The sequence below is a fragment of the Chelmon rostratus genome, chromosome 2 (assembly GCF_017976325.1).
Source record: "Chelmon rostratus isolate fCheRos1 chromosome 2, fCheRos1.pri, whole genome shotgun sequence".
Classification (NCBI taxonomy): Eukaryota; Metazoa; Chordata; class Actinopteri; order Chaetodontiformes; family Chaetodontidae; genus Chelmon; species Chelmon rostratus.
This window is the reverse complement of record NC_055659.1, coordinates 358379-373272: the sequence shown is the minus strand read 5'-3', so window position 1 is coordinate 373272 and position 14894 is coordinate 358379. Positions and strand designations below refer to the sequence as shown.

The following is a 14894-nucleotide window of genomic DNA, read 5'->3' as shown; positions in this document are numbered from 1 at the left end:
GGATGAAGATATCAGGTAGTCAGTCCCTGATTAATGAACTGGTCCCAGCTGTGTTTCTGTGGCTTTCTCCTCTGCTTCATGTCTCTGTTAACATGAATTAATGAACTGAATCAATAAACATGAATGGAGCTAATGCTAACGGAGCTAACAGAGCTAACACTAACGGAGCTAACAGCTAACGGTGCGAATAGAGCTAACGGCGCTAACGCTAACAGAGCTAACTGTGCTAACAGAGCTAATAGAGCTAACGGCGTTAACAAGGGGGCGGGGGGATGGGGTTTTCATTATGCATTTGTCTGTGTGTCTGTGTGTTTGTGTATCTGTCATTGTGTGTGACTGCGTATGTGTGTGTCTTCGTCTGTTTGTGTGTGTGTGTCTGCTTGAACTACACAAGCAGCCCAACCAGCTCCTACATGGAGATGTGTCTGGTATATGTGTGTCTGAATGTGTGTGTGTGTGTGTGCGTGTGTGCGTGTGTAACTTCTGCCCCACCTGCTGATAATTACCTCTGCACCTCTCCCACTGTTTACCTGTTCCTGTTCAGTTTTGACGTGCTTGTCTTTAATCACTTTTTAGCTGTTGGTTAGCCCTTTTTGTGTGTGCATTTGTGTGACTACTGTCTCAACCTCTTTGGCAAAGAGCTTTCTGAAGCTGAGTTTAACTGCTTGTTGGACGTTTTATCAGACAGTATGCTATTACTCTTACATATATGATACTGACACGATTTCCCAGGCATGAGAGTCAAAATGCACGACACAGACAGGATGGGAGTAAGAGGCTTCAGGCCGGTTTAATAACGAAAGATCCTACTTTTTACAAAAGGGAGAACAAAAGGTTCAAAAAGACAAATAATGATGCTAAGGATTTTAAGGTTCTCAAAAGGCAAGGCAAAAACAAAAACTCTCTCAAGGATGACACACTGGCAATGACTAGACGCTGGACTGACATGAGACAAGGCGCATGACAATCTGGCACAGGACAGGGGGAGACGGGGACTATATATACACATGAGGTAACAAGGAACAGGTGGAGACAATCAGGCAGGCGGGAAAACACACCAGGAAGTCAAGGGTCTGAAACAAGGGGAGAGTCAGGGTTTCACAATAAAACAGGAAGTGCAAGACCAGACTAGACGCTCGTGAAACAAACTTAACAAACACAAAGACATAACATTCGCTCCTGCTAATCTCATCACTATGTGCCTTTGCTTGATGGTATCATTATTGTACAGTCAATGTTGAAAGTAACACATTACAAAGTATCCTATTACTGTAACTCCACTGCTTTTGCCAGTACCTAGTAACTTTGTAGGTAATTACTTTTTCAAATTAAATAATGCAATTGCCATAACTGAAATTTAATTAATTACATGTTACTCACAGCCATTGTAGCTGAGAAATCTAATTATTTATTAAATACTGTAGCAAAGCTCAGTTAACATGTATATCCAGCATCAAATGAGTGTTCTTCTACCAAATCCTGCTCTCTAGCCAAGACAGTACAAGTTTATTTTAGGTTGGAACACTAGTTGATCTGGTGGAGATCATCAAACAGCAGCATCTTGGGGAAGGAGAGGACAGGATCATATGGAGGTAATGTGGGAGTCCACAGTGAAGAGACCAGCTGTGGAATCAGAACATTCATGTGAAGATCAAGGAGCCAAACCGCTGATTTAATTAATGAATCCTGCAGAGATCAGTACAGGCAGCATTTACTGCTTCCTACTGATGGATCCAAAGATCTACAAGCAACAGGAAAAAAAACAGTTTTCACATGATATTTGTCCACAGACTGTCTGCAACACACCTGAGCTTACAGATCACACACACACACACACACACACACACACACACACACACACACGCACGCACACAGTTGACAGGTGAGATGGAAAAAGTGTTGACCTACATTCAGTCACAGGCCTTTAAAGTTGCATTTAGTCTTTTATTTTGAAGGTAACAAGGTAAAAACATTTTCGCTCTCCATATTTGGCCACAGTTACAGAATTATAATTGCTTTCTTTTATTCTGAAGCCAAGTTCACTCTGTTTATTTGTACAGATTTCCATCCTGATCTTTTGGTGATTTACATTTTGCTTTTCTTTTCTTTTATATCTGGATTTCTGTCTCTGTGTCTGCAAAGTTGTCAACTTCAGAGTGACATGGACACTGCTGCCAACACAGTCCAAAGGTCACCTGTTCAGACTGAAGCAGGAACAGGTGAGCTGGGTCACATGGCTGTCTGTCTGACAACACCTGGAACCTAATAGGCCGGAGCCGTGCAATGATGTCATCTGATAGGCTGTAACCTAGGAACCAGGTGGGACATGGAGGAGGGGAAAAGAAGAAACAGACAACAGACAGAGAGGTAAGAGGAGGAGAGAAGAAGAAAACGAGTTAGCAGAGGAGAAAATAGGAACAGAGGATTTGAGTAGAAAAAAGAGAATTGGAGAAGAGGACTGGAAAGAGGAGTTGAGGAGTAAAAAAAGGGCTTGAGGAGTCACAGGAGGACTGGAGAAGTAAAGATAGCAGTGAAAGGAGGAGTTGTATATCAAAAGATTAAAAGGAGGATTTGAGGACGAAAAGAGGACTCGGGAGTAAAAAGAGGAGCTGAGGGTTTTAGGAGATGGATCGTAGTGTCATCCGGCTGACTCACTGTCAGAAGGAGATCTTCTGTTTCTCAGTGCCGGAGGAATGTCCAAGCTGTGGGGAGGAGCTGAGGGGGAGCAGACTGCAAGAGGCGCCGGTCAGCCTTCCCTCCCCCCTAACCAATGGACACAAAACAACCTGCTGCCTGCTGGTCGCACCTGCACACAACAACCTCAACAGGTATACACACACAAGCAACATGTAGTGAACACAGGTATACACACAAAACAGGTTGATACACACAGGTATACATACACAATAGGTAAATATCCTCAGGTATACACACAAAACAGGTTGATACACACAGGTATACACACACAACAGGTAGATACACATACAGAGGTAGATAAATGCAGGTATACATGCACACAATAGGCAGATACACACAGGTATACACACACAACAGGCAGATGCACACAGGTATATACACACAATTAATGAATATGCTCAGGTATACACACACAACATGTACAGACACACACAACAGGTACATACACACAAGTGTACACACAACAGCTACATACACACACAACAGGTACATACACACAGGTATACACACACAACATGTAGATACATGCAGGTATACACTAGGGATGTGGAGATTCACCGATTCATATCGGTGGTCCGATACAAACGTTTGCGATGCGACTGCACCGGTAGAATGAACGTGCATCGGATATAATTTACGGGTGAATTCGCGGTGCATCTCTTCTAGCCTGTCTACACCGGCAAATCCCATTGTTAAATCGACTATTTCTATCCATGTTCTAGTATTTTCAAGGCAAAATGAATGCACCATCGCGTCCCCAGGCAGTGACGCAAGCAGGTGTTGTACACAACAGACAAACGAGGCAAACGAGAAAGACGATAGCCGCGACGAGATATTTAATGCACAAAAAAAAAAACACATTAATCAAACGTGTGGCAATATTTTGGATTTTTTTAAGCGAGGGGGTCAGCTAGACAAGACGCACGCAATTTGCAAACAATGCCGTGCGGCTATCAAGTACATCGGCAGCACGACGCAACAAGCGTTCCCTCTGAACAGTGTTCAGTACCGCTGGTGACATAGTAATTATAATAATAATACATTTTATTTGGAAGCGCCTTTCAGAACACTCAAGGACACTTTACAGAGCGGGTAAAACACAAATAACACAAGATAAATACAAGCAGAATAATAAAAAAAAAAAAGTGACTGCTCAGCGCAGTTTGCTATTCCCAGAACATGTAGACCAGTTAATATTTCTAAAGAAAAACCTGAAACTAAGCCATATGAGGTAAATCAGTGAGGTGTTCGCAGTAAATGGCATTGTTTGATTGCCAGTAGTTGATGTTTTTTGCTTACATCGTGATCAGTTAAGAAAGACTTGTTAGGAAATGTTATTTATTTACATGTTCAATTTCTTATAGAAATTACACCAATAGGTTTTCCTCCTAATACACAGGAGCACTTTGGAAAGAAATACCTCTATTTGAGCCCCTTGGTGAGAGTATTGTTTACAGCAGCTGTTACTGGCTGCCAGTTATAGTTTTATTTTTTTTACACTTGATTCTGTAAAACATTGTTATTTGATTTTCATTCTTTGTAAGAAATCAGTCAACTTACTGAAACAAGCACATCATTCTGGCAGACAGTAGTACGTGTTGCTGGTCATGTTATTTGCACTATGCACATTATTAATACTGTGCTTTCTGAAACTGTTTAACTGTGACGTTTTATACATTTTGTATAATTATAGAGACAGAGAACATAATTGGGAGTTAGGAGTGCTAATTATAAATAAAATTGAATGCTCTGTCTACTGAAATATGTCTTTTTTAAAATATGATTTATTGGTTTCTCCATAAAAAAACAAATATTAAATACATCCCTCAAATCGATACAGAGATAAAGCAGAATTGTGCTATTGAGGTAAAAAACCTGATGTTACTATTACTCTCTCATACTGCAACTAACTGTATTGAATGCTCACATCATATCGAAACATCCTTTTATAATTAAATCATATCGTTATCAAATCATTTTGAATCGCATCGTATCGTGAGCAGGAGTGAATCGTATCGCATTGTATCGACGGGAGCTTCAGTGTATCGTAACTGTATCGTATCGGTGTCAGCGCATCGAGATGCATATCGAATCGGCCTCAGTGGTGGAGATATACAACCCTAGTATACACACACACAACAGGTAGATGCACACAGGTATACACACACATGTAGATACACACAGGTATACACATACACACACAACCAACACATCAGTTTAACCAGTTGATACCAGTCTGTCCAGATGAGACCAGTCTGACCAGTGTGTGTCCTGCTGTTTATTCCTCAGAGAGTTCGATGGGATGTCAGAGCTGCACACCGGCATCTCCAACACTACAGGTAGGACTCATGGACCTGTGGTTAGATGTCCAGTTCCAGTGTACCCTTCCCTGACTCCAGCTGCTTATAGACTCTGATGTCCAGTCCAGTCTAAGAGGGTTCAGGTCTTGTCTGTCTACAGCTGAAAGAACTACTTCAGTTTTGTAGCTGAGGTCGATGACGGTCGTCTGCAGACTTCAGGAGTTTAACAGACGGGTATCCTGAGGTGCAGTTGGTATAGAGGGAGAACAACAGGGGGGAGAGCACACATGTGTGTTGGTGGTCCAGGTGCTGGATGTGATTTTCCCCAGCCTCACTTGCTGCTTCCAGTCTGTCAGGAAGTTTGTTATCCACAGACAGGTGGGGGCTAACACAGCGAGCTGGGTGAGTGATGATCTGGGAGGATAGTACTGAATGCAGAGTTGCAGTCTACAGACAGGATCCCTGCATATGTCCCTGGATGGTTTAACTTTGGACAGAGTCTGAGGTTCATGTGGACTGAAAGCTTTTCATGTCTGTGTGTGTGTGTAGGAGTTGTGTATAACTACACACGTGGCGGAGTTTGTAAAGATCAGAGTGGGTGGGAGCGCTGCGTCAGTGTTCCTCTGGTCCGACCCGACATGTTCCACCTGCTGGCTCAGTGGGACCAGTATCTGGACCGCTTCTCTGATGGACCCATGTGGGATCCCGCCTGGCACAGGTACACCTCACATCCGACACAAGTACATCTCACACCTGGCACAGGTACCTCAAGGTACACCTCTCTCTCTATCTGTCCATCTGTCTCTCTCTTTGTCCACCTGTCTGTCTCTCAGGTTCCATGAAGAGGACCATAACTGCTTCAGTTTCTGTCTTCAGTTCATTAACAGTGTCCTGACAGCAGAGGGGCGGAGCTCTCTGAGCAGAGACACCTTCACACACAGCTTCATCCTGCCAAGGATGAGGAGGGTCTCCAAATACACAACGCTGTACCAACATATCCAGAGACACCAGTACTACATGGTGGACAGACAAGTGGACAGACAGGAGGACTCACCAGTTAAATCAGACTTATTTTAGTAATTTGGGCTTACATCATTGCACGGCAACAGACAACTTTGCAGACACAGAGACAGAAATTCGGATATAAAAGAAAAGTAAAATGTAAATCACCACAAACCTCCAAACGATCAGGATGGAAATCTGTACAAATAAACCGAGTGAACTTGGCTTCAGAATAAAAGAAAGCAGTTATAATTCTGTAACTGTGGCCAAATATGGAGAAAATGTTTTTACCTTGTTACCTTCAAAATAAAAGACTAACTGCAACTTTAAAGGCCTGTGACTGAATGTAGGTCAACACTTTTTCCATCTCACCTGTCAACTGTGTGTGTGTGTGTGTGTGTGTGTGTGTGTGTGTGATCTGTCAGCTCAGGTGTGTTGCAGACAGTCTGTGGACAAATGTCCGTTAATAAATGAAATCATCATTTATAAACTACATTTTGTATCTACTCGGGTTATCGTTGTCTAATATTAAAATTTGTTAGATGATCTGAAACATTGAAGTGTGACAAATATGCAAAAAAGTAAGAAATCAAATACTTTTTCACAGCACTGTTTATGTTAATTTTCAGCACTAATTAAACAAAGAAAGTTCTCGTTAATCATATAGGACTTGAAACCACATGATATGATCACAGCATGAACGCATGAACTGATGAAGCCTGCCCGGATGAGAGGCGAAACGTCTTCCAGGACAAACTGACGAGGTCCATTTGAGAACGATTGAATGCGATGATCACAGCGGAGCTGCAACATGCTGCCAGAATTTCTCTTTGACTTTGTTCAGAAGAGTAAATAAGAGAGTTTGGTGCCTGGAGACGCATGGAGGATGTCCACGGCAAAGCCGCCAAGGGATGAACCAAGAAACGATGCTGTATGTCAAGACACACATCAACACAGGCTTCAAACACTGTCACGACTCAATGATAGCAACTCTGCCACAGCCTATAAACAGCACAGTGCTCAGTTCACACAATGCAACACTGCATCTGAGCATGGACCAAACAGCTGCTCATCACACACACACACACACACACACACACACAATGACCTCACTCACTGATATCACTACATGACAGGTGTCTGTCTGTTGACCCCACCTCCTGGCAAAGGTGTCAGTGTTTAGATTAAAGTGTACATTTCATGTATTGTGTATTTTATTGTGTGTGAAATATGAAAAACAATAAAGAAAGTGTAACCTCATCTGATCAAATCAATTCATCACAAGTCTTGAACTTCAATCCTGAAGACTTTGCAAAAACAGTTCTGGAGCTGTGCTGTCACTACTCAGCTGACAGGGACTAGAGACAGAAAGAGACTTGATAAACTAGTCAGGAGAGCTGGTTCTGTCCTGGACTGTCCTCTGGACACCATTGAGGATGTAGGTGAGAGGAGGATGTTTGACATTGATCATGGACAACCCCTCCCACCCCCTGCATGACACAGTGGGGGCCTCAGCAGCTCCTTCAGTAACAGACTGCTGCATCCACCCTGTAAGAAGGAACACTACCACAGGTCCTTCACACCAACAGCCGTCAGATTATTCAACTCCAGCATCACTGAACATCAGACTGTGTTGATGCTGTTTGATTACTATAATTACTATTTGTGCAATATTACATATCATTTACTTTTTTTGTATATTTTTATTTTCTGTGCAATAGTAGTAACACTATTTATTATTATTTTTAATCTGAAGGCAGCTTACGTTGTTCGTTTTCCACGGCTACACATGCTGTTATGCCCAAATTTCATCGGCTGGGGATAAATAAAGCTTTATCTTACTTAAGTGCTCTACTTACATTCAAATTGGAAGTACTTGTATTTTGCTTTCTACTTCTATTCCACTAAATCTTAGAGGGGAATATTGTACTTGTACTTCACTACATTTATCTGACATCTATGAGAAAATCAGCGTGAATTGTGATGATGGTTTCAGTGATTTTTGCTGTTCAAAGAGTTGATGTTTCAGCTTTTCACGTTTGATTTGCTGCTTTTCCTTTAAATGATTTTAATGTATTTGTAATAATGAGGAGCTTTGGACTGTAGGTGGGACTAAACAAACACTGTCTATGTGTGTGTATGTGTGTGTGTGTGTACAGGCCTCTACATGTATACATGTACATATACACATATACAAATACAGCGTCCAGCCTTAAAGCGGAACTGAGGCAGGAGGCCGACTTTTCTAACCGGACAGAGATTCGGTGACACCTCATCGTCCGACAGTAAAACATTTTTGAATGAATCAAAGCATGAAAACAGATTGAAACATGACGTGTTAGCAGGCTAACGTGCTAAGAGGCTAACGTAGTCATTAGATAAGAAGGTAACTTAATGAGCTAAACGGCTAACATGCAAATATCCCTAACGTTACAGGCTAACAGTTAGCAGACAGTTAGACACAGTCCGGGTCCAGCAGAGGACTACGACAGCTCCGACCCGGTCTGACGCGGTCCCAGTCGGTCACGGCAGGATGCAGGCGGAGTTTCGGGCTCCCCGGAGACGCACCCGGGTGCAGGAGGAGTACGAGGCTCCGCTGCCGGTGAGCCGAAGCCCGGAGGAGAGGAGCGACTTCAGGGCGCAGCTCACCAACCAACACGTGCTGGTCTGTCATCCGGACCACATCCAGAAGATCCACAACCAGGTCTGAGCTAAACTAATCCACGTAATGTTGAACCATGACTGAGTTCGTTCACATCATGTAAAACCAGGTCCAAATTAATCAAAATCCTCTAAAACCAGGTCTGAATTAATCCACATCATATAAAACCAGGTCCAAATTAATCAAAATCCTCTAAAACCAGGTCTGAATTAATCCACATCATATAAAACCAGGTTTGAATTAATCCACATCATTTAAAGCCAAGTTTCCATTATCCCACATCATATAAAACCAGGTTTAAATGAATCCACATCATGTAAAACCAGATCTAAGTCAATCCACATCCTCTAAAACCAGGTTTGAGTTAACCCACAGACTCTTGGGTATGGGTTATATAGGTTTTCATGCCCTGAGTTGAGTATTGCAGGCTGAACAGGTTTTGTCTTGTTTCAGGGTTATTTTGGTAAAGGCATCCTGTCCAGAGCCAGACCAGATCACAGCATCTCTGACCAATGGGAGCGTGAGTGTACACCCACTCCATAACATCATCAATAGTCTGGTCCAATCATTGCTGCTCACTGCAGTCAGCTGGTCTCTGTTTCTGTTACAGAGCACGAAGGTTTGTTTCTACCTGTCATCTCACAGTCCAGGTCAGTGCCATCGCACCTGTCTGTTCACACGATGATGTCACATCCTCTATGTACAAGTAATGACATCGTATCATGTCTGGTCATATGACGACATCACATCTTGTCAGGTCAAATGATTACATCACATATTAGGCTGTCTTGAGACGAGCCTGTCCTGAAGTGGAATTATAAAGACATGCCCCCTCCTCTTCTCCTCCTCCACTCGCCTCCTCCTCTCCTCTCCTCCTCCTCTCCTTTCCTCTCCTCCTTCTCTCCTCCTCCACTCGCCTCCTCCTCTCCTCTCCTCTCCTCTCCTGTATAAATGTACATATATAGTCATCTTTAATTTTGTGTTTTGTATTTCTCTATTCTGTTGTTTTTTTCTCACTGCTCTTGCTGCTGCCTGTAACACCTTAATTTCTCCAGCTGGGATTAATAGTCTTGTCTTATCTCCTCTCCTCCTCCTGTCCTCTCCTCTCTTCCTCCTCCTCTCTTCCTCCTCCTCCTCTCCTCTTATCTCCTCCTCCTCCTCCCCTCTCCTCCTCTACTCATCTCCTCCTCCTCTCCTCCCATCCACCCTCCTCCTTCTCTTCTTCTCCTCCTTCCCCTCCTCTCCTCTGCTCCTCTCCTCCTCCTCCTCTCCTCTCCTCCTCCTCCTCCTCCTCTCCTCCTCCAGATATGACGAGCTGCTCAGGTGGGCCGGGTCAGCTCTCTCTGCTCAGGGATTGGATGAAGAGGCTGTCAACCAATCCCTGCTCAGACTGTCTCAGCCAGTAGAGATGAAGAATGTGAGGACGGAGGTGGGAGGGGAGGAAGACAGACCGAGGGTGGAGCAGCCAGGACCAGAGGGCGGAGTCTGTTCCCACACAGAGAGGCTGGGGTCAGAGGTCGAACCAGAGGCCAAGAGAATCTGCAGGTAGAGCGGTTCTCCTCAGAACAATCTGAAAACGGAGAGTTACGTATGTGACTACGGTTCTATGAAGTGTTGCTAACATCGAGTTCAGCCGTCAGCGTTTTCCTCAAGTGCAGTATGAAGACAGTGGGCAGCTGGGGGAGGATAATAAAAACACATGGGCTTTACTGACCTACTGATGTATTTTTTGGGGGGGGTCTCAGTCAGAAACCTGGGTGTCAACCTGGATGCAGATATGAAAAGGTCATCTTTCTACCACCTGAGAAATATTTCAAAAGTAAAGAGATTCACATGACAAACCGACTCAGAGGAAGTGCTTCACGCTTCGTTTCAAACAGATTCACTGGGTTATTCAGCAGGAACGAGTGTCAGCTGTCAGAGTTCTTATCGGTGCAAGAAAACATCATCCAACACTTCTTGTTCCACAGAGAACTGGCTTTAAAATCCTCCCATCGCCGTTCAAGGCACTACATGGTTCAGCTCCCCAGACTGTCCCCAGGCTGTGTGATGATTTCTCTCGTCTAACCCTAACCCCGTTAAGACCATGTATGTGTGGCTGAGTGCCAACCACCATCTTCTAGGACTCACCCGAGTAACAAGGTTCAGATTGAAAGGGTCAGTTAACACTTTCCTGTCACATAGGTTTGGTTTCATGGGTCCAGGTTTTGAGATTTGTGCCTCCACCTGTACAGCATTTACCTTTGTGACACCAAGGGGCTGTAAGACCAGTTCAGGATTTTGGTTTGGATGCTTCTCTGCTGTGTGAAAACACACAAAATATCCTTTAAAACTGTTTTTGTATTAAAATTAATTTAACTCTTTAGGTTGGACCTGAACCCTGACTCCGTCTCTGATCCCAGCTCAAACCAGGACTCTGACTCCAACCCTGATTCCGTCTCTGATTATGACCCTGGTCCAGATGGTGATTCTGTGGCTCCAGGTCCTGGTTTTGTCCTGGTGGTCCCTGACAGTGACGTGAGTCTGTTGGCTTCTGTTTTGTGTCGTCTTGACGTTTGATTTGCTGTTTCAAAATCTGTTCTCAGAGGACTTGAGTACAAATTTGAGTAACTTGTACTTGACTTTCTAAGTCTGCTCCACTTCATTTCAGAGGAAAATACTTTCAATCATGAGTAAATTAATCAATCAGTCGATCAATGATCATGTATTCTGATGATGTTTCAGTGATTGTTGCTGTAAAATCATTCGATGTTTGAGCTTCAGATGTTTGATTTGCTGCTTTTCCTCTCAATGATCTGAATGATCTGAATGTGTTTGTAATAATGTGGAGCTTTGGACTAAACAAACACTGTGAAGGCGTCACTTTGGCCTCATCGTCACCACATTTCTCACTATTTTCACAATGTTTCCAAACCGAACGATCGATTGATTAATCGATCGGATGGATGACTGAGTCACTAGCTAACTATTCTATCTAATGATAGAGTGGCTCGGTTATCCCGAGTGTGTGTTTGTGTTGATGTCGTCTCATGTGTCTGCAGGTGTGTGGGGGGGTCAGGCAGGTGCGGCGGATTCCGGTCTCTCTCACTGAGTACCTGCAACTCAGCCTGGAGGAGGTAACACACCAACACTCTCACCAGCTGTCACACAGGCTCGTGTTCCTCGTGACCTCAGTTTGAGTCATTTACAGTTTGTCTCTGACCAGTCAGCATATTTCTGTCTCTAAATACCACATTACCCATGAGCCTCAGCTGCTGCTGGGAGGAGCCAAATTCAGAAAGTGAAGAGATGTAAGAATGTGACTGTCTGTCCAGGTTTCTACACAGAAACATAAACCCTCAATCACACCTGTCCTGGGACAGCAGGTAGGAGGTGTGGCCTCTTCACTGCACTTCAACAGCTGTCTGTCTGTCTACAGGCCTTCTTCCTGGTCTACAGTGTTGGCTGCCTGTCTGTCTACCTGCACCAGGTAAGTGTCTGTCTGTCTGTCTGATAATTCTGGTTCATTCCAGGTCTTATTGTCCTGTTTTGTGAAATGAAAACAGTGAAACACCTTGTGTATAAAAACACACCTGAGGGCTGATAGAGTTAAAGAAAACTCATTAAACTTCCAGGTGTGTTCTGTTTTGTTGGCACATTAATCTGAAATATTTTGTTTGACATTAACAATTAGCACAGTTTTACTTCCTGTTTGTACATTTTGATTTGTGAGTAAAAAAATTGTCAAAAAAACAAATAAATTAATAAAATAAAACAATGACCTCATCTTTGTCCTCTTCTGTGATTGGTCAGGAGCCCCTGTCAATCATCCAGCTGTGGAGGACGTTCCGGTCTCTGCAGCCCAACTTCGTCAGCTTGTTTGCAGCCTATCAGCATTTTCGTAGCAGGGGGTGGGTTCCAAAGGTGGGGGGCGGAGCCAAGTACGGCGTCGACTTCAGTAAGACTCACACACACTGAAACAGACACTGAAACACAGGCTGGGACCAGTTTTATGTTCCTCAGAGTCTGAGTGGTGAACACATGATTGACAGCTGTCAGTCATCTGAATTATGGAGGCGGAGCCTTAACTGAGATGAATATTCTGTCTGTGAACGTCTCATTGATTCAGTGATTCACTTTTCTGTGTTTTCAGTGTTGTACAGGAAAGGACCACCTTTCTACCACGCCAGGTAACACAGACAGACACACGCACACACACACACACACACATACTCATATGTCACATCACACACAGTCATCCAGATGTTGGAAAAATGTCTCCACTTTCTAGAAATGTTGTCATTGTCACAGATTGTCCCTCTCCTCTTTCTGTAGTTATTCAGTGGTCATTGAGCGGGTTGATGATGCATTCAGGGGCTCTGCGTTGCGTCCGTTTTCATGGCGTTCTCTGGCAGCTCTTAGCAGGATTACCTCCAACGTCTCCAAGGTAACGAGACGTCAGACTGCATCAGGTGAGGTCTGATGAATGTGAGCATTCATTTCATTGTGTTTGTTTTACAGGAGCTGATGTTGTGTTACATCATCTATCCGGCCGACCTATCAGAGGCTGACCTGGACTCACCTGTCTGTCTGAGCAGACTGAAGGTTCAGGTAACACAGTGTGTGTGTGTCAGGGGCAGAATCAATTCGCTGAATAATTGATTAGTCGATTAACAATAATAATCGATAAGTGTTTTGGTAATTGAAGAAAGTTTTTTTTAATCTTTAGATTCATGGATTTTCTGTTTTTCTTCATGTAATAAAAAGAAAAGTTTTAGTTTCACTTTGTTTCCGTCATAAAAACAAACAGCCATGTTCTGACCTTAAAGAACCTAAAAGACTGAGCGAATAACTGATGTCATGAATCATGTGACTTCAAGGTCACTCATCTCTTCAGTGAACAGCTGAAACCATCAGATCTGTGAGGAGGAGGATGAGGAGACTGTAACCTTCCTCACACAAACACATGAACTTCATGTTTCCATCGTTTCACCTTTGATAACAGCTCTTGGAATGACATCATCTGGTTGTGTCTCTTCTTCTGTGGTGGTTTAATGGCAGAGACAGGAGCACTGCCTCCATCAGCAGCTACATCGAGCTTAATTTAAATAATGTGGAGTTTGTCAAGCAGGTGGAGGAGGAGAGAGGCTGTTCTAAAATGTACATGTCACAGAAGAACAGAAGCATGACCCTCAGGCCTGATAATGAAGATAATTCTCATTATTGATTAACCTGCTCATTATTTACTCAGTTCACTTTAAAACATCAGTGAAAAATGTCCAAATATTCAAATATCTGATTTGAACATGATCTGACACACTGGAGAAACTGACAGCAGAGAACAAAAGCAGCTTTTCATCAATAAATGACTGAAATGCTGATTATCAGAATCATTTCTGATTAATTTCCTGTCCGTCGACTGATCACTTCAGGTTTTAATAAACTTTTGGAAACTGATCAAATCATTGAATGAAACAGTTCTGATAAATGTCTTGTGGAAATATGCTGAGTTAATAAAGTCTAATCAAACAACAGCAAACAGAGTGCAGATGTTTTCTCTCAACAGGAAGTGATCGTCAGCAGGTGGGTTTCCTCCAGAGAACGAGCCGAGCAGGACGACATCTGATTGGCTGACGGGAGACTTCAGAATCCAGTGCTGTCACAAAGACACTGATGACATTAGTCGAGCGTCACCAAAGAGTCGGACACATGAAGACAACATGCGTGTCATGTCAACTGAATGTGTGCTGGAGGTTTCAGACCCAAACATTTTAGATGAATTAGTCCTTCAGATGTTAAGACTGACACGAGACAATGATTATTCAGCCGAGAGGAAACATTTCTATTTGATTTCTATTTTCTGAGCAGGAATCTTGAGTTGAAATAACTTTGAAGATTCAGTGGACTGTGAACAGAAGCAGTGACATCCACCCTGACTGAGCAGGCGGAGAAAAGAACGTCATCTACACCTGCTCATCATGCCTTCTGATTGAACTGGTTTGTCTGGACAGGTTTTGGAGAGTAAAAACCTTCTTAGATCTGGACTGAAGCGACATGACCTGTTGCCAATCATTTGAATATTGATTATTAAAGAGGTCCAAACTTCAGTGTACCAACATATGACAAAATAAAGTTGTTCTTTATTCCAAAAGTGCTGCTGCAGCTGGGATCTCTAAACACCTTTTATCTTGTCCGTGCGCCTTGGAAGTGGGTGAAGTCAGCTAGTCTTCGTCCTCTGTTGCTGCCGCCTGTTT

At 43.3% G+C, this 14894-nt stretch overlaps 2 protein-coding genes across 3 annotated transcripts; both read left to right on the top strand.

Annotated features, from left to right (window-relative positions):
* The first annotated feature begins 2486 nt into the window (after nt 1–2486).
* LOC121624030 (MKRN2 opposite strand protein-like) lies at nt 2487–6209 on the top strand. The gene is made up of 4 exons (XM_041961627.1): nt 2487–2828; nt 4987–5036; nt 5547–5715; nt 5831–6209. Exons 1-4 carry the CDS (start codon nt 2626–2628, stop codon nt 6072–6074), a joined length of 666 nt encoding a protein of 221 aa, XP_041817561.1. The 5' UTR covers nt 2487–2625; the 3' UTR covers nt 6075–6209.
* A 2066-nt stretch (nt 6210–8275) lies between these two features.
* tsen2 (TSEN2 tRNA splicing endonuclease subunit) lies at nt 8276–14778 on the top strand. 2 transcript variants are annotated; one of them, XM_041949008.1, is made up of 12 exons: nt 8276–8703; nt 9115–9181; nt 9272–9311; nt 9967–10206; nt 11028–11178; nt 11703–11777; nt 12080–12130; nt 12454–12598; nt 12794–12830; nt 12976–13087; nt 13162–13251; nt 14207–14778. In XM_041949008.1, the coding sequence occupies exons 1-12, from the start codon at nt 8533–8535 to the stop codon at nt 14264–14266; spliced, it is 1239 nt and encodes a 412-aa protein (XP_041804942.1). In that variant the 5' UTR covers nt 8276–8532; the 3' UTR covers nt 14267–14778. The 2 variants fall into 2 exon arrangements, with proteins under 2 accessions (XP_041804942.1, XP_041804950.1); XM_041949016.1 differs by having other exon boundaries at nt 13521–14778.
* Nucleotides 14779–14894: the final 116 nt, after the last annotated feature.